The 19,133-nt window shown below is 36.5% G+C and overlaps 2 protein-coding genes across 7 annotated transcripts in view; one reads left to right on the forward strand and one right to left on the reverse strand.

Annotated features, from left to right (window-relative positions):
- The window catches only part of FAM133A (family with sequence similarity 133 member A), a 61,133-nt gene extending 49,576 nt beyond the window's left edge, over positions 1-11,557 (reverse strand). For 2 of the 6 annotated variants that reach the window (XM_067023200.1, XM_067023199.1), the window contains exons 1-2: positions 10,569-10,642; positions 10,088-10,157 (exon numbers count right to left, since the gene is read on the reverse strand). The gene's annotated coding sequence lies outside the window, so the exon portion shown is untranslated. Of the gene's footprint in view, positions 1-10,087; positions 10,158-10,568; positions 10,643-10,792; positions 10,917-10,943; positions 11,034-11,127 lie in introns of those variants that run through there. The other 4 variants (XM_067023197.1, XM_067023202.1, XM_067023198.1 and 1 more) reach the window with 4 other exon arrangements.
- Positions 11,136-13,823, forward strand: NAP1L3 (nucleosome assembly protein 1 like 3). The gene has a single exon (XM_059049901.2). The coding sequence runs from the start codon at positions 11,517-11,519 to the stop codon at positions 12,951-12,953; it is 1,437 nt and encodes a 478-aa protein (XP_058905884.1). The 5' UTR covers positions 11,136-11,516; the 3' UTR covers positions 12,954-13,823.
- The last annotated feature ends 5,310 nt before the right edge of the window (positions 13,824-19,133 follow it).

The raw sequence follows: 19,133 nt of genomic DNA on the forward strand, positions 1-19,133 counted from the left end.
CCATTCATTAGTTTAAGAAGTTGGTTTTTTAGTACTAAGTTTGTTCTTGTGCAGAGCAATACTCTGTGTGAGGATGGAGAGTTACATACAAGAAAATATCTCAGTCCCTGTCCTAGGGAAATTTAAAGTATACTTGGGGAAAGAACGTGTGTTTGTAAAAGAAATGTGGCTATGTGGTTCTGTTATAATGTTTATCAAAAAGTATACAAAACTTCAATGTAGCTTCAGTAAATAAGCCCTGAAATAAATGAAGACTTGAAGAACTACATCCCACTGGGCAAGCATTCCTGGAAAAGATAAGTTTAGTAAGGAAGAATTCACTGATAGAGCACTCACCATGTTCAAAGCATTTTACATGTATTATCTTATTTAAAGCTCACCATGGTTCTATGAGGAAGGTACTATTAGTACCCTCATTTCACAGATGAGGATACTGGGGCAAAGGGAGTTGAAAAATTTGCCCAAGGTCACCAGATACAGCTTATGCTTATGGGCACAGATCTGATTCCAGACAGTGGAGTATCACCAAAACTTTGGGATTAGAATAGGAATAGGATAAGTATTTTCAGGAAGACTTTTCAAAACACTATGTATAGCATATATTAGAAGCTAAGGGGCAGCATGGAGAGCACTGTAAGCAGATTGGTCATGTAGTCTAATAATTCATGTAATTCTGCCTCTGCCATTTTTAAGCTTTCTTCCAAAGAAGGCTAGACACATTCTCATGATGCCAGATAATGAAATTGTGTTAATTAGAGTATTTGGTTACCTCTAAACAAACAATGCTTAATTAGTCTTTTAGACAGACAAACATTGGTTATAAAACAAGACAGACAAAACTGGTCAATATCATAATTTTGAAATTTTGGTTACAACTGTTTTAAAAGAGTCACTAAAACACAGTTATGGATCTGAAGAGTTTATGGTTGCATTTCTTGTTTCTTTCTCTGTATTAAATCGATTTTTTGATAACTAAAACAATGAGTTCATTAGCCATCTTGTTCATTTACTTGCTTGTAGTCAGTCATGATGTCATTTCCTCGCCTTTTCTCTTTCATTGATGAGTTACAGAAGAGTGAAGAGTTAGCTATCTTCACCTTGAAAGTATTAATACTAACTAGATTTGCTGAAGCATAGTCTTTACTACATGATAAGCATGTAATTTAACTGAAAAGTCTGCCACAGTGGACAATAAACCAAGGATATTAGTTCTCACTTTAACAACAAAATGTGACTTTGGGTCACAAGGCAAATATAACTTCTCTTCTAAGTTGAAAGGTATGGTGCACATATAAAACACAGCAACTGAAGCTGATTAAACTTATTAGCCTTGGCCCTGGATCATACTTACTTAACTGGGATAGGAATCCCTATGCGGCCCTGTGAATAGTATAATAACAGACAGCACTTATAGAACCTTTATGCATATGAATAAATAATTTATACAGATTAGCCCCTTAATGCTTATGTAACAACCCAATAGGGCTATTCCTATCATCATCCTCTTTTTAAAAGAAAACTGAGAGTTGGAGATGTGTGACTTGTCTAGGGTTATACAGACAGTAAGCGGAAGGATTTAAATCCAGGCAGTCTGACCCCAGAGCCTGTGCTGTTGCCTGAAACACAGGAAAATGGAGCAGATCATCATAGTGCATCATCCTGGGTGTCAGTTTTACTCAGGGACCAGGAATCTTATATAAAAACTATGTCAATAAATTATGGAACACAAGTCAAATATTGAAAGGAAACATATAGATAAAATGTATAGATTTCAAGGGAGTTTCCTGCTTTCAATGGGTAGCTTCAGGTCGTATCTTCAGGCTCCTTGAAGTACAGTTTCCTTTGCTGCTGGGGATACTAAATGGAAAAATTCCTAGGATATTTTTCATTTAGCTGTGGATTGAATACATTGGCATTTACTTTAAGCTCTGACCTCCCAGTGTTTGGCTGTTAACCAAATAAAGTCATCAGGCATGTTAAATTTAATGAAAACCATATTTTTCATTAAACTAGCTTGTTCTAGTATACCTTGTCAGTTCAAGCTAAGTCTCTTGTAAGTCAGAGGAACTTGAGTACTGATGCCCCTACAGGTGCTAATACCATGAGGACATAACTATTACCAGAGGAATGGAAAAGTGGCCAGGGCTGTCACTTAACTCCAGTTCTAGTACCTCTGTCCAAGAGTTCATTCACTTCTGTTCATTAAAGATGGTATAGTAGAGTGGTTAAGAACTCAACTTCTGGAATCAAACCATCTGGTTTCACATCAGGGCTTTTTTGATTATAAACTGTGTGATCTTGGACAAGTTAATCACTTAGTCTCAGTAACCTCATTGAGGATATAATACTAAGGATGAGATGAAGATGTCATACAGGATAGTATAAGGATGATAATGAACCCCTCAATGGGTTCATTAAAATACTAAAAATAAAGCACTTAGTCCAGTGTCTGATATATGAAAGTGATAAATAAAGTTAGTTATTATTATTCAGTGACAACTATGTATACTTACTACACAATGCTTATGCTTAGGGTAATCATCCATTATTAGAGGACCTGAACAATCTTTATTCACCCCTTAATTTGCCCCTAAACCCAAAACATTAACATTTGTGAAAATGACTTTTTGCATACATAAGAATATATGTAAAAGTGTGTTAACTGCAGAATTGTTTGTAGTGACGAATACATGGAAAGTAATAGAATGTCCATCTAATAAGGAAGGCCTCAGTTTTCCCAGTCTGTATAAGGAGATTGGACTCAATCATTTCTAAAATCCCTTCCACCTCCAACAAGGACAATATTTTCACCAGTTGTTAGGTAGGCTTGACACCAATACTCTAAGCAATAGAAACGAGACAGGAAAATCTAAGGTATTAGGTGGGTATTTAAAATTAAGTCACAGTGCACAGTACTCTATAATTAACCAATATGTAAAAAGTTTAAAAAAATATGTTATTAATATCAAGAACAGAATTGGAAGTTATTTTATTATATTTAAGATGTATGTAATTAATTGTATGCAAATTTTATACTCTTAACCTTTATAATGGAATAAAAAATAAAAGGTATCAAAAATAAACATAAGATATGAGTTTGAGGTTTAGATAATGAAGATGTATAATTTAGGACTATCAGGAAGTTTGAAAGCTCTCAAGAAAGAAAGGGGGCTGTGTGTGCTGTAAAACACTAAAACAATACTTGGTTTGAATTTTATTTAAAATTGTGTTGATTTTTTTTTCTTTGAAATAACAGGAGACATTCTGTAGGCAGACAATGCCAAGCAGGATGAGTGGCTATTTGACTTTAGAGCTATCAGGACCTAATATTATTATTAATATCAAGGAGTTGCCAACATCCATGAAATTTCCACCCTCATGCATATTTGAGTTGGAAAATCTCTATTTGTAGAGTCCCATGCTGCTTCCAAAATAGAATTCACAGTATAGTCACAAATAAATGCTATGAGTGGCTTGAGACTATATTAGAAAGGTTCCTTTACACATACTCTTGATCAATAATATTATGCAAAATAGTAAACAATGTTGAATTTGAGGTCTATGTGCCATTTTTAGTCCCATTTTATTTATTTTAAATTAATTTTAAATTAATTTATTTTAAATTTTTATTTTTGGCTGCATTGGATCTTTACTGCTGTGTGCGGGCTTCCCCTAGTTGTGGCAAGAAGGGCCTACTTTTCGTTGTGGTGCACAGGCTCTTCATTGCGGTGGCTCCTCTTTGTTGTGGAGCACAGGATCTAGGTGTTTGGGCTTCAGCAGTTGCTCAGTAGTTGCAGTATGCGGGCCATAGTGTGCATGGCTTCAGTAGTTGTGGCCCGTGGATTCAGTTGTTGCAGAGCACGGGCTCTAGGGCATGCAGGCCTCAGTAGTTGTGGCTCACGGGCTCTAGAGTGCAGGCTCAGTAGTTGTGGCGCACGGGCTTAGATGCTCCACAGCATGTGGGATCTCCTTGGACCAGGGATCAAACCTGTGTCCCCTGAATTGGCAGGTGGATTCTTAACCACTGTGCTACGAGGAAAGTCCATAGCCCCATTTTAGAGAGGAAAAAATAGAGGTAATAAAAGTGAGTTAGCTTGCCCAATATCTAATACAACTAGTAAGAGGAAAAATCAGGATTCAAGCCCAGCAATTCTGACTCCAGAACCTGTACTAAAATCACTTAGGTCATAAAGTCTCACTAAGGAAATCAAATGCTGAAACTCGATTATTATTGAGATTCTACTCTTTTAAACTCCAAGAAAGGGTTTTTAAAATTATGTGTATGTTTTTTGATACAAAAATGACCATCACCTCTGAAGGGCTGTGGAATAGGTATTTGTTCCCACCAGCAGGAATATTTGCAATTCTGTAAGACTTACTTTTTCTTAGAGGATGCACTTAATCAAATTAATTAAATATATTTGGGTATTCTGGATGAAAAATGGCAGAAAATATCATTTGGGCTTGTTCTACATTGTCCAAATATAATACAAAGTTTAAAAATAGTTATTGTAGTCATACATACATGCATGGACATTGCTCACCATTCAAATCCTTTGAATTTTTCCTCCCTTTTTAGTCGAATGAAATAAAATGCTTCCAAACTTGCAATTAAAAAGGTTTGCTTTATTTGAGTTTTTATGTGAGAATTCTTCAAATGAGTACTGTGGGCAAAAGATTCTTGAGTGTCCTTGTAAAAGTGTTTCTCTGTGATGTGGATTTACATTTTTGAACAATGTATGCTATTTTTAAGTTGAAAACTAGCATTAGAATAAATATACAAATTAGTAACTAATTTTCCTTTTCTGCTATTGCATTAATTGTAACTGTCCTCTTAAATTCCATGCAGTTAAGGTTATAATGCCAGAAATGTAATTCACAAATATTTCCTTTTAAAAATGAAATGTTATGGGGGAATATTCCATTTGTGTCAAAAAAGATGATGCATGTTCATTGGTACAAAGTTTGATATGTTTATTGAATCAAGTTTCTTAAAAATAAAAAAATAAAATGTTATAGCTACATACCATTTGTGTGTACCCTTATTTTAGGAATGAGTATGGAATGATATAATTTTGATTTGAAAAACAGTAGTGTGAAATACTAAGCAATTTTTATTACTATTCCTTTTTAAACCACAATTTATGAACAGCTTGAAAAAGCTGTTTATTTAATTTTACCAAAGGGGTCTCTCTTAACCAAGGCGAGAAAAACAGAGGCATTATTTGTACTCCTGAATAATGCTAGCTACCATTCCTGTGGCTGGATTATAGACAGCTACACACTGGCAACTCCAGAAACTAGAAGAGCATTTGATGTTTCTTGTGTTGATTGGTTTTCTAGGTTATTATTGTTGTCATTTGTCTCTTTCTCTCAGATATTTGAGAGCAGAAGTGAAAGGCCAAGGATGAAGATCCACCTTCTGTAACTGTCTCCACTGCAATGAAATTCTGTTATCCTACAATTTGGTTCTATTTTCCTCTCAAATAGACCTAACAAATATTTACCAAATAGGTGATTAAAATCAGTAAACAAGGGAACAAAATAGAGAGTACAACATACACCCACACATATATGGACAAATTTTTGATGAAGGTGCAAAAGTAGCTCAGTAGAGAAAGGAGTTTTTGTAACAAATGATGCTAGAACAGTTGGTTATCCATTTGCAAAAAAGAATTTCAATCCACATCTTCTACCACATACAAAAATAGATCAGAGTGAAATATAAAACCTAAAACCATAAAACTTTAAAAAAAGAAGAATATCCTTGTGACCTTGAGCCAGGCAAAGATGATACCAAAAGCATGGGAACCTAGGGGCAGGACAGGAATACAGACGCAGACGTAGAGTGGACTTGAGGACACGGGGAGGAGGAAGGGTAAGCTGGGATGAAGTGAGAGAGTAGCACTGACATATATACACTACCAAATGTAAAATAGATAGCTAGTCGGAAGCTGCTTCATAGCACAGGGAGATCAGCTCAGTGTTGTGTGACCACCTAGAGGGGTGGGTTAGGGAGGGTGGGAGGGAGATGCAAGAGGGAGGGGATATGGGGATACATAAATACATATAGCTGATTCACTTTGTTATACAGCAGAAAGTAACACAACATTATAAAGCAATTATACTCTGATAAAGACGTTAAAAAAAGCATGGCTCATAAAATGAAAAAACAAGATGATATATTGGACTTTATCAAAATTACAAATTTTTGCTCTTTGAAAAACTGTGAAAGGCACTTTTTCAGATTTTCCTTTTTTTTAAGAGAATGAAAAAAAAATTAATGGATTGGGAGAAAATATTTGCAGAGCTTATACCTGATAAAGGACTTGTATCCAGAGTAGAAAATGAATTCTCAAAACTCAATAGTAAGACAACAACTTAATAGAAAAATGGGTAAAATATGAATAGATACTTCAACAAAGAAGATAAGTAGATGGTAAATCAGTACACATAAAGATGTTCAACATCATTAGTCATTAGGGAAATGCAAAGTAAAACCACAATGAGATACTCTTACATACCTATTAGAATGGTTAAATTTAAAACGACTGAGCATACCAAATGTTGGCACTCCTAGTGGGAATGCAAAATTGTATAATCACTTTGGAAAATAGCTAATTTCTTAAAAGTTAAACATACACATACCATGTGATCCAGTCATTCCACATCTAGGTATTTTTCTAAAGGAAATGAAACTGTATGTCCATACAAAGACTTATACACAAATGAACATAGCAGCTTTATACATAATAGCCCAAAACTCAAAACACAAATGCCCATCAACAAATTGTGATATATCCAAGCAATGGGTAACTACTCAGTAACAAAATAGGAAAATGACTCCTTATGCACATAACAATATGGAAAAATATCAAAATAATTATGCTAAGTGAAAGAAGATAAGCAAAAAGAGGGATATATTGCATGATTCCACTTATATAACATTCTAGAAAATGCAAGCCAATCTATAGAAACAGAGAGATGATCAGTGGTTGCCTAGGGACAGGGTTGGTAGGGCATGATGAAACTTTTGGGGGTGATGAAAACGTTCATTATATTGACTGTGGTGATGACTTCACAGGTGTATAGATTTATCAAAACTTAGCAAATTGTACACTTTATGTATAATTATATCTATTGCACAGTTGACCCTTGAACAGCTCGGGGGTTAGGGGCACCCATCCTCTGCACAGTCGAAAATCTTGTGTATAACTTTATAGCCTGCCACAGTATCCACGGTTTGGGATTCAGGGATTCAAGTAACTGCAGCTTGTGTAGTACTGTAGTATTTACTGAAAAAAATTCGTGTATAAGTGGGTCCATGCAGTTCAAACCTGTGTTGTTCAAGGGTCAACTGTACTTCAATAAAATTGTTTAAAAAAAGAATTAACTTGTTTATTCAGATAAAATCTGTCTAGATGAACCAAGAAAAAAAAGAACAAACAGTTAAGTCCAAAAATAAATGAATTTGCAATGCTTGGCTTCTTAAACATCTACAACAAAAGATAATGCTACAGCAGTTTTCATTGTGTATTATGTATGTGTGTTTGTGTGGCAGGGGTGGTGGGTGGGATTGTGTATATGTTCATAACAGGGAAGGTGTAAACAGATGTCTGAGAGCCATGTTCAGCTTGGAATATACCGATAGATTCTGTGTTAAGCATCATCTCATGTAGAACTATGAACATTTAACCCTCCAAAAAGAATATTATAAAATAATGGAACAGAGATCATATTACTATGCAAGTAATTTATAGATAGCCTTATGAATAAAAATAGCATATTATATGCTAGCATGAATACTTATAAAAATAGAAAAAATATGGCATTATACATAAATTATATTCATTATTTGAATATAAAATTTATTTCCTTTTAGGGACCTGCCATTATAAAATTAAGCTAACTAATAGACCAAAAAAGCTACAAAAATAAAAGTGTGTTATGAGATACCTAAAGTATCGCATACAAATCAAAGGTAGACCGTTGTTAGAAAAAGGCACCTAAAATCTATGGCTTGGGACAACAGACTTCCAAACAAAAATCAGAATAGCTCATTAATATATTATCTTCGTAGGAGGTTTTTTTACAAGCTTTTCTTCTCTTTTTATTCTCCCTGTTCCATTCCAAACTTTTCTGTATCGGTGTGAATGATTAAGTATTAATTCTTGAAAAGCATCTAAACAAGCCTCTAAGTAGATCATTTTAGAATGAAAGTTGTAGTTGAGTCACATTTGTCCAATATCATAAATCAGAAGAGAGGTATTTTCTAAAGGAGTCACAGTTGTCTTAAATCAAGGTCAAAATTATTTTACCCTTAGGATTTCACCACTGATTAGTTTCTTTCTCAATTCAGTAGAAAAACAAGCAAAGGATATGAATAAGCAATTCCCAAGTGGACAATAAACATATGAAAAGACATTCAATCTTACCACTAATCTAAGAAATAGAAATGCATAATAATAAGAAATTAATTTGGAGATGTTTATTAAAATGTGAATAGTGATTATCTCAGCGTATTTTGAGTTATTTTAAATTTCTTATTTGGATTTCAATGTACTGACTTTTCTCAACCTATATTATTTTCAGAAAAGATAAAATTATTAAAAAACTGCCTCAGTTATTTGCAGATAAATTATGGACAATGCATCAGAAATCAGAACTCAGAAACAAAACCAAACAATTTAGTTAATACAGTAAAGGTGGTATTTCAAATAAGTGTGAGACAGAAAGATTATCAAATAAGTGGTACTAAGAAAATTAACTAGCTAATAAAAATACATTAAAAAAGTCTGAATCCCTAACTCATCGCTAACTCCAAAATACTAATTCTTGTTGGTACAAAGTTTAACATGTATATGAAACCATTAAGGTACTATAAAATATAAGTGCATTCATTACCAAAATATGTCCATCATTTTAAGGAAAATAATAATCTGCAGAACAATATTTACAGCATAACTTCATTGATTTAAATCATTGTTTCCATAGTATATGTTTTAATTAAAATTATAAAATGAAAGGATATGCACCCAGTAAGTTATATTCAGCATTATATCATCATCCTCTACCACATGTGCCTGGCACATGGCAGGCACAAAAATATATTAGTTGAATGACTAAATAAATGAACTCATGCATTGTTGGTGGGATTGTGATAATTTTTCTGGAGAGAAGTTTGGCAATATGTATCAAAGAGTAAAATAAGCATGCAACTTATTCCAGCACTCCCATTTCTAGGAATTCATCATATGACTCATTTTTACAAGTGCATATAGTAGATATACAGGGGTAACTGTTTTATAACAGGAGAAAATATGAATGTTAGTGCAGAGATGGTTTGAGAAGTAGCTGCCCTACAATAGGAATCTGGTTAAATAAATTAAGGCAAGTATTTCCACGGAATATGCATCTATTTTAAAATAAGATGTTGATCATTTACTAGGAAAGTATAGTCAAAATTAATTGATAAATGAGCAGATTACAAGACATAATATGATGTCACATAGATAAAACAGTATTTATAAACAGGCAGGTGTGAATATGTACAAAGAAAATTCTGGAAGGAAATGCATCAAAATGCTAACAATGGTTACCAAATGATTAAGATTGTGTTTTTATTATCATTGGAATTTTCTATATTGTATTTTTCCTTACAATACTTACATACTTTGACAACCAGGAATAAACAATAAAAGTAAATTCATTTACAAAATAGAAAATAAAAGTGTTTCCTAACTTTTAAAAAATATGACTAAATGACTAAGCACAAATCCTATAATTAAAAAGTAACATAAGGGTAAATCTAACTTTAATATTTTCCTCACTTGAAATGAATAATTCATCATATTTTATATTTTAATTTGCTACTTGTATTCTATGAGCAGGTTTAGAAAGTGAATGATTAATTAGGTTATTTTCTACATTAGCATTCCAAATCACCTCTGTGGATTTTTCTGCTTCCATAGAACTACTAAGATATCTTCCAATTAAGTCGTTAAAAGACTATATCTTGTGAATTTTTATTCAAATACAGATAGGTAATTCTTGTCATTCATAAAAATGGGCTAAATATGTTCCTTACCTTTTAATGATAAGTAAACACTGGTCTTTTTGGTTGTACCAAGGGAGTTGTTCTTTTGCAGAAAAGAATCCTGTAAATAAAAATAACAGATACCTGTTTTTAAACTTCATTTTTCAAAAGTTTATTCATATATTACTGGACTTGTAAATCATACTTTAGTATGGCTACAATTTTAGTGTTAGAAGGAAACTGGTGGAAGATGACAATGTAAAGAACACCCTGACAGAGGATGCAGTTTCATCAGCACGGATTCCCCCTCCCGTCCTGCTATTCGTAGAATTGAAAACTGCTGCACGAAAGTATAGAACAAACCGTCTGCTTTTAAATAATGCTACTTAACATTTGAATGCCCTTTTATTTTATCTATAAGGTTGTTAACAATCATTGAGAAGGACTACGTGGCAAATCAGCAGCAAGGATGGGGTCTATTATATGACAGCTTAAAAAGAGAAATATAGTAAAAATGGTTTAACTGACTCACGGCAACATGGGTTCGCAAACCTTGTAGATGAATATAAACGAGGCTTGCCAAACATCACAGCCCTTATTAAAACTGCTACGTGGAATGCAATATGCCTGCTTTCTAGCCCCTCCCCCCTGCGCCAATAAACGACTCCCCCTTTTTCCCCCAGTGTAAAAATACATGCTCATAGAACAATTAGATAAAAGAAAAATAATTTTAAAAATCATCAATAATCACACTACCCAATGATGCCATTTGGACCATTTTCACCCAAGTTTTTAAAAACAGACTTTTGTTACGAGGCCCCTGACAAACCAAGCGGGAATTAAGGATGAGCGGATGGGAGAAGAATATTCCTTTTCCCTTGATAGAAATCATGACTAGTATTTTTACCTCATATCTAAGCTTTTTTTTTTGTAATTATAAAACTATAAAGATAGAATTTTGAGGGGGGGAAAAAACGTCTTCCAGGGGTGTCTGCCTCAGCAACCAAGGAGCGTCTGGAAGGAGGGCGGAGCCTGGAGGGGGCGGTGCGTTTGGCCATTCATTGGGCTGAGGGATTGTCAATCAAGCTTACCCAGCAAATGGGATGCGAGCTGAGGGCACACTGGGAACTAAATGAACTGGAGGTCTGACTGCGAGGGGAGGGGGCTCGAGATGTAAGCAGGGAAGAGATCTCGGGGTCTTGCACTGCGCCTGTCGGCTGCGGCACACCTCAGTCCGCCGCAGCTGCAGCTGGGAGAGGCCTTGCCTTCGCCGCTCTCGCCCAGGTCTCCGCTGCCACTGCCACCTCCGTTGCGATCTCCTCGGCCCAGCCGCGCCCCGCCCCGCGCTCCTGCTGCCTTCACCGCTGCCAACTCCTCAGCCCGAGCCTCCGCTGCCGCCACCCAAGCATCCGTGAGTCATTTTCTGCCCATCTGTGGGCGCGCGGTAGTCACCACCCTAAGAGGTGTAAAGGCTTGCAAAATGGCAGAAGCGGATCCTAACAGGGTCTTGGAACCTGCCGCCCAGGGGGTGGATGAAGAGATGGTGGCTAGCTCATCTAGCGATTCTGGGGAAGAATCTGACAGCAGCAGCTCTAGCAGCAGACCTAGTTGCAGCAGCAGCAGCAGTAGTAGTGGCAGCAGCAGCAGTAGCTGCAGTCGCTTCTATAGAAAGAAGAGGGTACCTGGGCCTTCCAGAAGTGCGCGGCGGGCTCCGTCGGGTAGAAGTTTCGTGGATCAGCTACCTCGGGCAGTTAGAAGTCGTGTGCAGGCGCTCAGAAATATTCAAGATGAATGTGACAAGGTAGACGCCCTGTTCTTAAAGGCAATTCACGATCTCGAACGAAAATATGCCGAACTCAATAGGCCTCTGTACGATCGGCGATTTCGAATCATCAATGCAGAATATGAGCCTACGGAAGAAGAATGTGAATGGAATTCGGAGGATGAGGTGTTCAGCAGTGATGAGGAGGTGCAGGAAGAAGGCCCTAGTGAGATGCCTGCCTTAGAGGGTGAGGAAGAAGAGGATGACCCGAAAGCAAAACCTGAGGTCAAGGCTGAAGAAAATGCAGCTCCGAAAGAAAATCCCGAGGCAAAGGCTGAAGAAAAAGCAGAGTCTAAAGATTCTCTGGAGGCCAAGACTGAAGTAAAAGAAGATCCGAAAGAATCCCCCCAGGCAAAGGCAGAAGATAAAGGGCAGCCTAAAGTAACAGAGGCTAAGGCAAGGGCTCCAGGAAAAGAGGCTCCTAAAAGAGTTCCTGAGGTCAGGCCTAAAGAAAGAGCTCTTAAAAGAGCTCGCAAGGGAAAGCCTAAAAGAGAAGATCCTAAAGGCATTCCCGACTATTGGCTGACTGTCTTAAAGAATGTTGACAAGCTGGGGCCCATGATTCAGAAGTATGATGAGCCCATTCTGAAGTTCCTGTCCGATGTTAGCCTGAAGTTCTCAAAACCTGGCCGGCCTATAAGTTACACATTTGAATTTTGCTTTCTACCCAATCCATACTTCAAAAATGAGGTGCTGACCAAGACATATATAATAAAGTCAAAGCCAGATCACAATGATCCCTTCTTCTCTTGGGGCTGGGAAATCCAAGATTGCAAAGGCTGTAAGATAGATTGGAGAAGAGCAAAGGATGTTACAGTGACAACCACCCGGAGTCGCACAACTGCTACTGGAGAAGTTGAAACCCAGCCAAGAGTGGTTCCTAATGCATCATTCTTCAATTTCTTTAGCCCTCCTGAGATTCCTACAATTGGAAAACTTGAACCACGAGAAGATGCTATCCTCGATGAGGACTTTGAAATTGGTCAAATTTTACATGATAATGTCATCCTGAAATCAATCTATTACTATACAGGAGAAGTCAACGGTACCTATGATGTTGGTAAAGATTATGGAAACAGGAAATATCGAAAATAAACAAGAGGCTGCATGAAAAAATTTTCAAGAATCTCAAATTTCAAGCAGAAGTGAAGTAGGTTTATACAGTCTTGGAAAAAAACAAAAAACAAACAACCTGCCCTGTAACCTCAGCACTAGTATTCCTCACAATCTTGAGTTTTCATACTTTCTTGGTAGCCTAAAATATTGTCTTAAAGTATCTAAGTATCAGTTTATTCTATCTAGCCTGTTGTAGTGTAATATTCTTAAAAATATGTAAACTGTTGTCAGTTATCTAAAGCATGTTAGTTTGGTGCTACAAAGTTTTGATTTTTGTGAAGTCCTTTTGTCATGTTCCTATTAGAATGTAGCTGTGAAAACTGTCAGAATTGTTAACTGAGACAAATATTTGCTTGAAAAAAAAAAGTTCCTGAAGCATCAATGCAAATATTTTTTTTCTTTTTCCAGCCCAGAAGACTAAGGGTTTAAATCTGCTTGTACTAGCTGTGGCTTCATTACTTTGCTATAGAAATACAGTATCATACTAACTAAAACAGTGCATTGTGAAATTTGACCACTTGAAAAATATTAGCATACATTTAATAATGTCCATCAAGACCATATATTATATGACTGTGAGCTTGTTAATGTGCCATAGTGGTTTATAAATTTAAGCATAATGAAGTTATTGTTTACCACTGAGGTGTTAATATAACATAGTATTTAAAAAAAGTTTGCTCATCTTATCCTGTGTAACTGTAAACTAAAGGTACTAACCACATTTCTTTGTAATATATTCTACTTTGCCTTTCACTGGAAATGATCACTTTATATCATTGGTATTTTTTTCATGTTCTATTACAACCTAAAATAAATAAATGTCAAAGTGTATCGTGCTATAAAAATCTACCATTTTTGCCTCATTATAAAAAAATATGGTGCTTATTATAGAAAAGTAGAGAATCCTTAGGAAAAGGGACATTTAAAAATATATAATTATCAATATAATTAACATTCTGATGCATTTCACAGATCTTGGCTCTTTTTTTGGTGGATACACATTCGTGATTGGAGAGAAATGGGACAGGGGAGAAGGACTAAGATAGGGGAGAGAGGAAGAGGAGGGGAGGAAGGAATGGGAAGGAGGGTTGAAGTAGAGAAAGTGGGGAGGGAGAAGGGAGAGGGAGGGTACCAGAGTGAGGAGGGGGGTGGAAGTAGAAGAGGGTGGGAGGGAAAGGAAAGGAGGAGAGAGAAGGAAGGAAGAGGGGAGGAGGGAAGGGAGGAGGGTGGGGAGTGGAAAGGATGGGAGGAGGTAGGGATGGAGAAGAGGGGAGATAGGCAGGAGTGCCTCACCCAGAAAGGACATCCATATAAGTTGTTGTCTTCACTTCCAGGAGTAGGATGGGTAAATGACCCAGGCCCACCTTCCACCGTGACTTGGGAAGAGGTCTCATTCCTATGTGTGGTTTATTTTTCCTTATAGGTGACATTATGCTTTCACCAATTCTGCACAATGTGGTTGGTTACAGAGTAATTTGATCTGGAGATTTTAGTTTGAATTTATTGTGAGGAGGAAGCCCCTTAAACTCAGTTTACTAAAGAGCTTTGTACTGGGCACAAAGTCACAAGCACAACAAATAATATCTTATTTCACATTTGCCATTTCCCCAACTGCATATACTTTCCTCCAAGACCATATAGGAAAGAGCTGTGGCAAGAGGAAGACAGGATTTGGGAATTTCTGGGTCTCTAGGCATAAAATTACCTACTAGTCTTCCCAGATCCCACCATATATATAGTTTAGTATCTTGCATTTATCCCTGCTTAACAGTAGTCCCCCCATGTCTATAAATGTAAAAATATTCCAACCTATGAGATAGATATTTAACCAATCATGCATGTTTGGATATTTAGGTTACAATTTATACAAAATCAGGAGGTAAATTATTGCTTTTAGCAATAGCGGTTATATTCTGAGAGTCACTTTTTTGTAGTTCTGAGATTTTTGCAACCATCAAGGAGGGGTGTGTGGTAGAAGATTTACTTATAAGCCTGTGCCGAATTGAAGACTATAATAAATAAAATGTACCTGGCTCACTGCTGCAGAAGTTCTCAAATGGAATATATACTGTGCTTGCCAGACATCACAGACAGTAGAGCCCTTAAAACTTCTACATGGAATTCAACATCCTTATTGCATCTTAGAACACTTACCGAAGTAGTTAGCCCCTTCCTGCTCTGTATTTTCCAATGTTAAAGGAACGCATGTCATTATAGAATATTTGCAAAATAAAAGAAGTGCAGATAATAACAATTATTCAGAAGCATACTACAGGAAGATATGCCCTGTATGTATAATAGATTGGTGTATTTTCTCCCAGTCCATCACTTTGATTAGGTTTTATCACAAGTTCTTGTCTCAAATCAAGTTGGGTGGGTGTAAGAAGCTAATTCGAAAGACAGCTTATTTATTTATTTATTTAACATCTTTATTGGAGTATAATTGCTTTACAATGGTGAGTTAGTTTCTTCTGTATAACAAAGTGAATCAGCTATACATATACATATATCCCCATATCTCCTCCCTCTTGCGTGTCCCTCCCACCTTCCCTATCCCACCCCTCTAGGTCACAAAGCACCGAGCTGATCTCCCTGTGCTATGCAGCTGCTTCCCACTAGCTATCTATTTTACATTTGGTAGTATGTATATGTCAATGCCACTCTCTCACTTCGTCCCAGTTTACACTTCCCCCTCCCTGTATTGGTATTTTTGCCTTTTCAGGTTAAGTCTGGTGGGGATGGGGGTGGGGAACGGGCAGTTGTCATGGATTTTTGAATCAGTAAAAGCTAGGATTCCGGAAATGCAAATGGTGGGTGGTGGGTGCTTCAGTCACCTAGGCTAAGTCAAAGGTGAAAAAAGCCGGGAAACCCGATGGGCTTGCACGTTCGTTGGGCTGCAGGTTTGTCCATCACACTCGCTCAGCCAATGAATGATGCCAGAAAGAAGAGCTGGGTGGGAATGAAGCTCCTGGGCTGGGTGCATGGGCGTGATAAGAGTTTTACGGGGTCTTCCTCGGTGCCTTCTTTTCGGCGAGCTGTTTCCTTTGGCTGTGATTCAAGGCTGAGGTCAGCCGTTCCCTTCTCTGACCCGAGCCCGACCGAACAGGTCGTCACCTCCTCCGCGCTGCAGTCGTCCCCGCCTTCTCCTTTGTGAGTTTTTGCCATCCTGAATTGGGCACTGAGCGTCCAGGGTCTTCACTCTAAAAGCTTGTTCTTTTCCTGTAAGGTGGCAAACTCAGATAGGAAGCGGTTTTCCTAAGCAGCAGCAGAGACTGCTGAAGAGGTCAGGAAAGAAACTTGAGCTAAGTGAAGAAAGGGACCACACGGATAGTCAAATGATGCCAATGCCCCCATTCTGACGGGGTCTAAAGATACAGGTGTCCTTGCCCTCAAAAGGTTTCAGGGGTCAAGTGATAAGATAGAAGCTGAATTTGAAAAGGAATTGCACGCTCTTGTTAAAAGGATAAATCCTCACTTGATTAGATGTTCGTGCCCACCAGTGTAAGGATTAGGACAACCTGCAGTATAATAACTTCAACACACTTATGCATTACTTCAAATTTTATGTTTTGTGTTTTTTGTGGAGTATATCTTTTACATTTAGAAATGATATATTTAAGTATTAAAACACATGGCATTTAGAAATATACTTCTTTTCAAGAGATCTGGAACACAACACATTCTCTAAAGCCTCTATGTAGTTTAGTCTTTATGATGTCCTTTTATCATATAGCTTTTAGAGAGTAACTGGTAAAATCAGAACCCTTCACTGAAGCTAATATTTACTTGGGAAAAAAGTACTTTAAAGAGCCAATTCACGTGTGTGTTTTGCCTCACCTCAGAGGTAGGAAGGGTTTAAACCAACCTGGACCAGGTGTACCTTATTGCTGTGCTATAAATTATTATGCTATGGTACATTACAAAATTTTATCATTTGCATAAAGTAGCATAGAGTTAAGAATTTTTAATAACACATTAATATCAAGTCTCCTAGATTACTTATGGTTTTGAATTTTGCGTGACAGGGATTTATAAAAACAATGGAGCTGTTATTTCCTCTGTGTTGTTAACAGACATTAGTGTTTGCAAGTGGTTTTCTCATCTTTTACTCATAAGTTATGTAAACTAAGGGGATTAAGTATATTTTCTTTACAGTATGCGTCACTGAAAGTTATCACTTTATTATTATTTTATTACATCTTTTGATTATAAAATGTCCATTATAGAAAATTTGGAAAATATACTGAAAAGTATAAAAATTATTTTAAACAATTCTACCTTCAAAGATAACCACATTTCATATGAAAAGAAAATATCTATATCTATCGTTATTAACATAACTACTATTCTATTCCTTTCACTTTTCACTTAATATATTTTGGAACCCTTTCTATATCAGTACATGTAAACTTCATTCTGTTTAACGTAATATACCGTAATGTATTTCATCAGTTTCTTATGGGCATTTAGTTTAGGAGCATCTTTTTGTAAATGATTGGTAATTGTAACCACTGTCTATGAATTAAGGAAAAATGTTGCATATAGTGAAATATTTTACCTTTGGATTTTGTTCAGTTGTGTTTTCTTTTTTTCCTGCAGAAGTCTTTTAATGTTAATAAAGTCACATTTATCTTTCTTTCCCCCATTACAGATTTTGGGTATTTAGTTTAGAAAGACCTTTCCACACCAAGATCTTTTTTTTTTTTGTAATTACTCATATCTTCTTAGAGTACTCTTATAGTTTCATTTAATGTTTTAATCTTTCTGGAATAAGTTTTATGTAAGGATTGAGGTAGCTGTACCACTTTTTTCTCTCAATACAACTAATCAATTGTTTTGACACCATTTATTGAATATTGAATATCCAATGTAATTAATTGCTGCCTTTATTATATAATCCATTCCCTTATGTGTTTGGGCCTACTTCTGGACTGTTCTGTTCAGAAGTGTTATTCTTGTGCCAGTATAAATCTTCTAAAACAGAAATTTCTCATATATTTTATTATCTGATAAGAAAAGTTCCTTATAAAACTTGTTTTTAAGATTTTTTGGGGGGATATTTTCACCTATTCATTTTCCCAGATGAACTGCAGTATCACTTTTTTTCGGTCTCCCTCCCTAAAGCCTATGGATATTTTGATTAGGGTTTGTTTGATTTTATAGATTCATTTACAGAGAATCAGGAATTTCATATTATTCAGTCTTCTTATCCAAGGACAAGCTGTGTTTTTCCATTTAATCAAGTATTTTTAATATTTTTCAGTAGAATTGTAAAGTTTACCTATTAAAATAGGCTTTTAAAAATATTCAGAACCTGTTCTTCAGTTTCTTCTTCCTTTGTCTACCTTTTGCTTATGCTGTTCTGCTGCTTATTTTTAAATCATCTGTGCTTAGGCGTTGTCCCTTTTTTTCCAGCTTTGAATGGGGGCAACTGTTTGCTGAAGTGTGATGTGTGAAGAGGTAGGAGGAAATGAGCTTGAGCATCTCAGAAGCTTCAATTCAGGTTTGTCTCATATCATTGTTTCCGAATTGCTATATTTTCTGCTGGAGGCCATTTTGGTGTTCAGTTTATGCTATTCTCTCCTTTCTCAGCCCTCACCAGCACCAGCTTTGGATTGAGCAGGTCAGCATGACTTCGTGAAATGCCTTGATTTAGAGGTGTTCTGTGGCAATCTTGTAGTTAATTTCTGCTAAATGGACTGGCCAGCATCTGTAGAGTTACTTGTTGCTTGTCTCTCCTCATACTGAAGCAGTTTCTAAAGGTTCTCAGAAAATGAAGATGATGTGCTGGTATAATTTCTCCTTAACTCCAGCTCCCCTTTTGTTCTGTGTTATGGAGCTGTTTCCCTAAGGGGTCATTTCTTGCTGCTTTCCCCGTCTGCCACAGCTCTAAGTCAGATGTTCAGAGTTTGAACACTTAAGGGAACAGCAAGCATTAGCTCAGAGTCCTGCTTTTTTTTGTTGTTGTTCAAATTTCATTGTAAGTGGAAGAAATTCTTTCCAATGTGTGGCTTGGGATTGTGGCTATTTCTTTGACTTGAAGATTATTTCTGCCTTTAATTTTTATTCTGACAATTCTGGTACATGGGCAGGATTGAAAACCACAGAGCAATGTAGAGAGAAATCTCCAAGAGGGGAGGGGGTATGTCGTGTGCTCTG

Source organism: Kogia breviceps, chromosome X (genome assembly GCF_026419965.1).
Source record: "Kogia breviceps isolate mKogBre1 chromosome X, mKogBre1 haplotype 1, whole genome shotgun sequence".
NCBI classification, from domain to species: Eukaryota; Metazoa; Chordata; class Mammalia; order Artiodactyla; family Physeteridae; genus Kogia; species Kogia breviceps.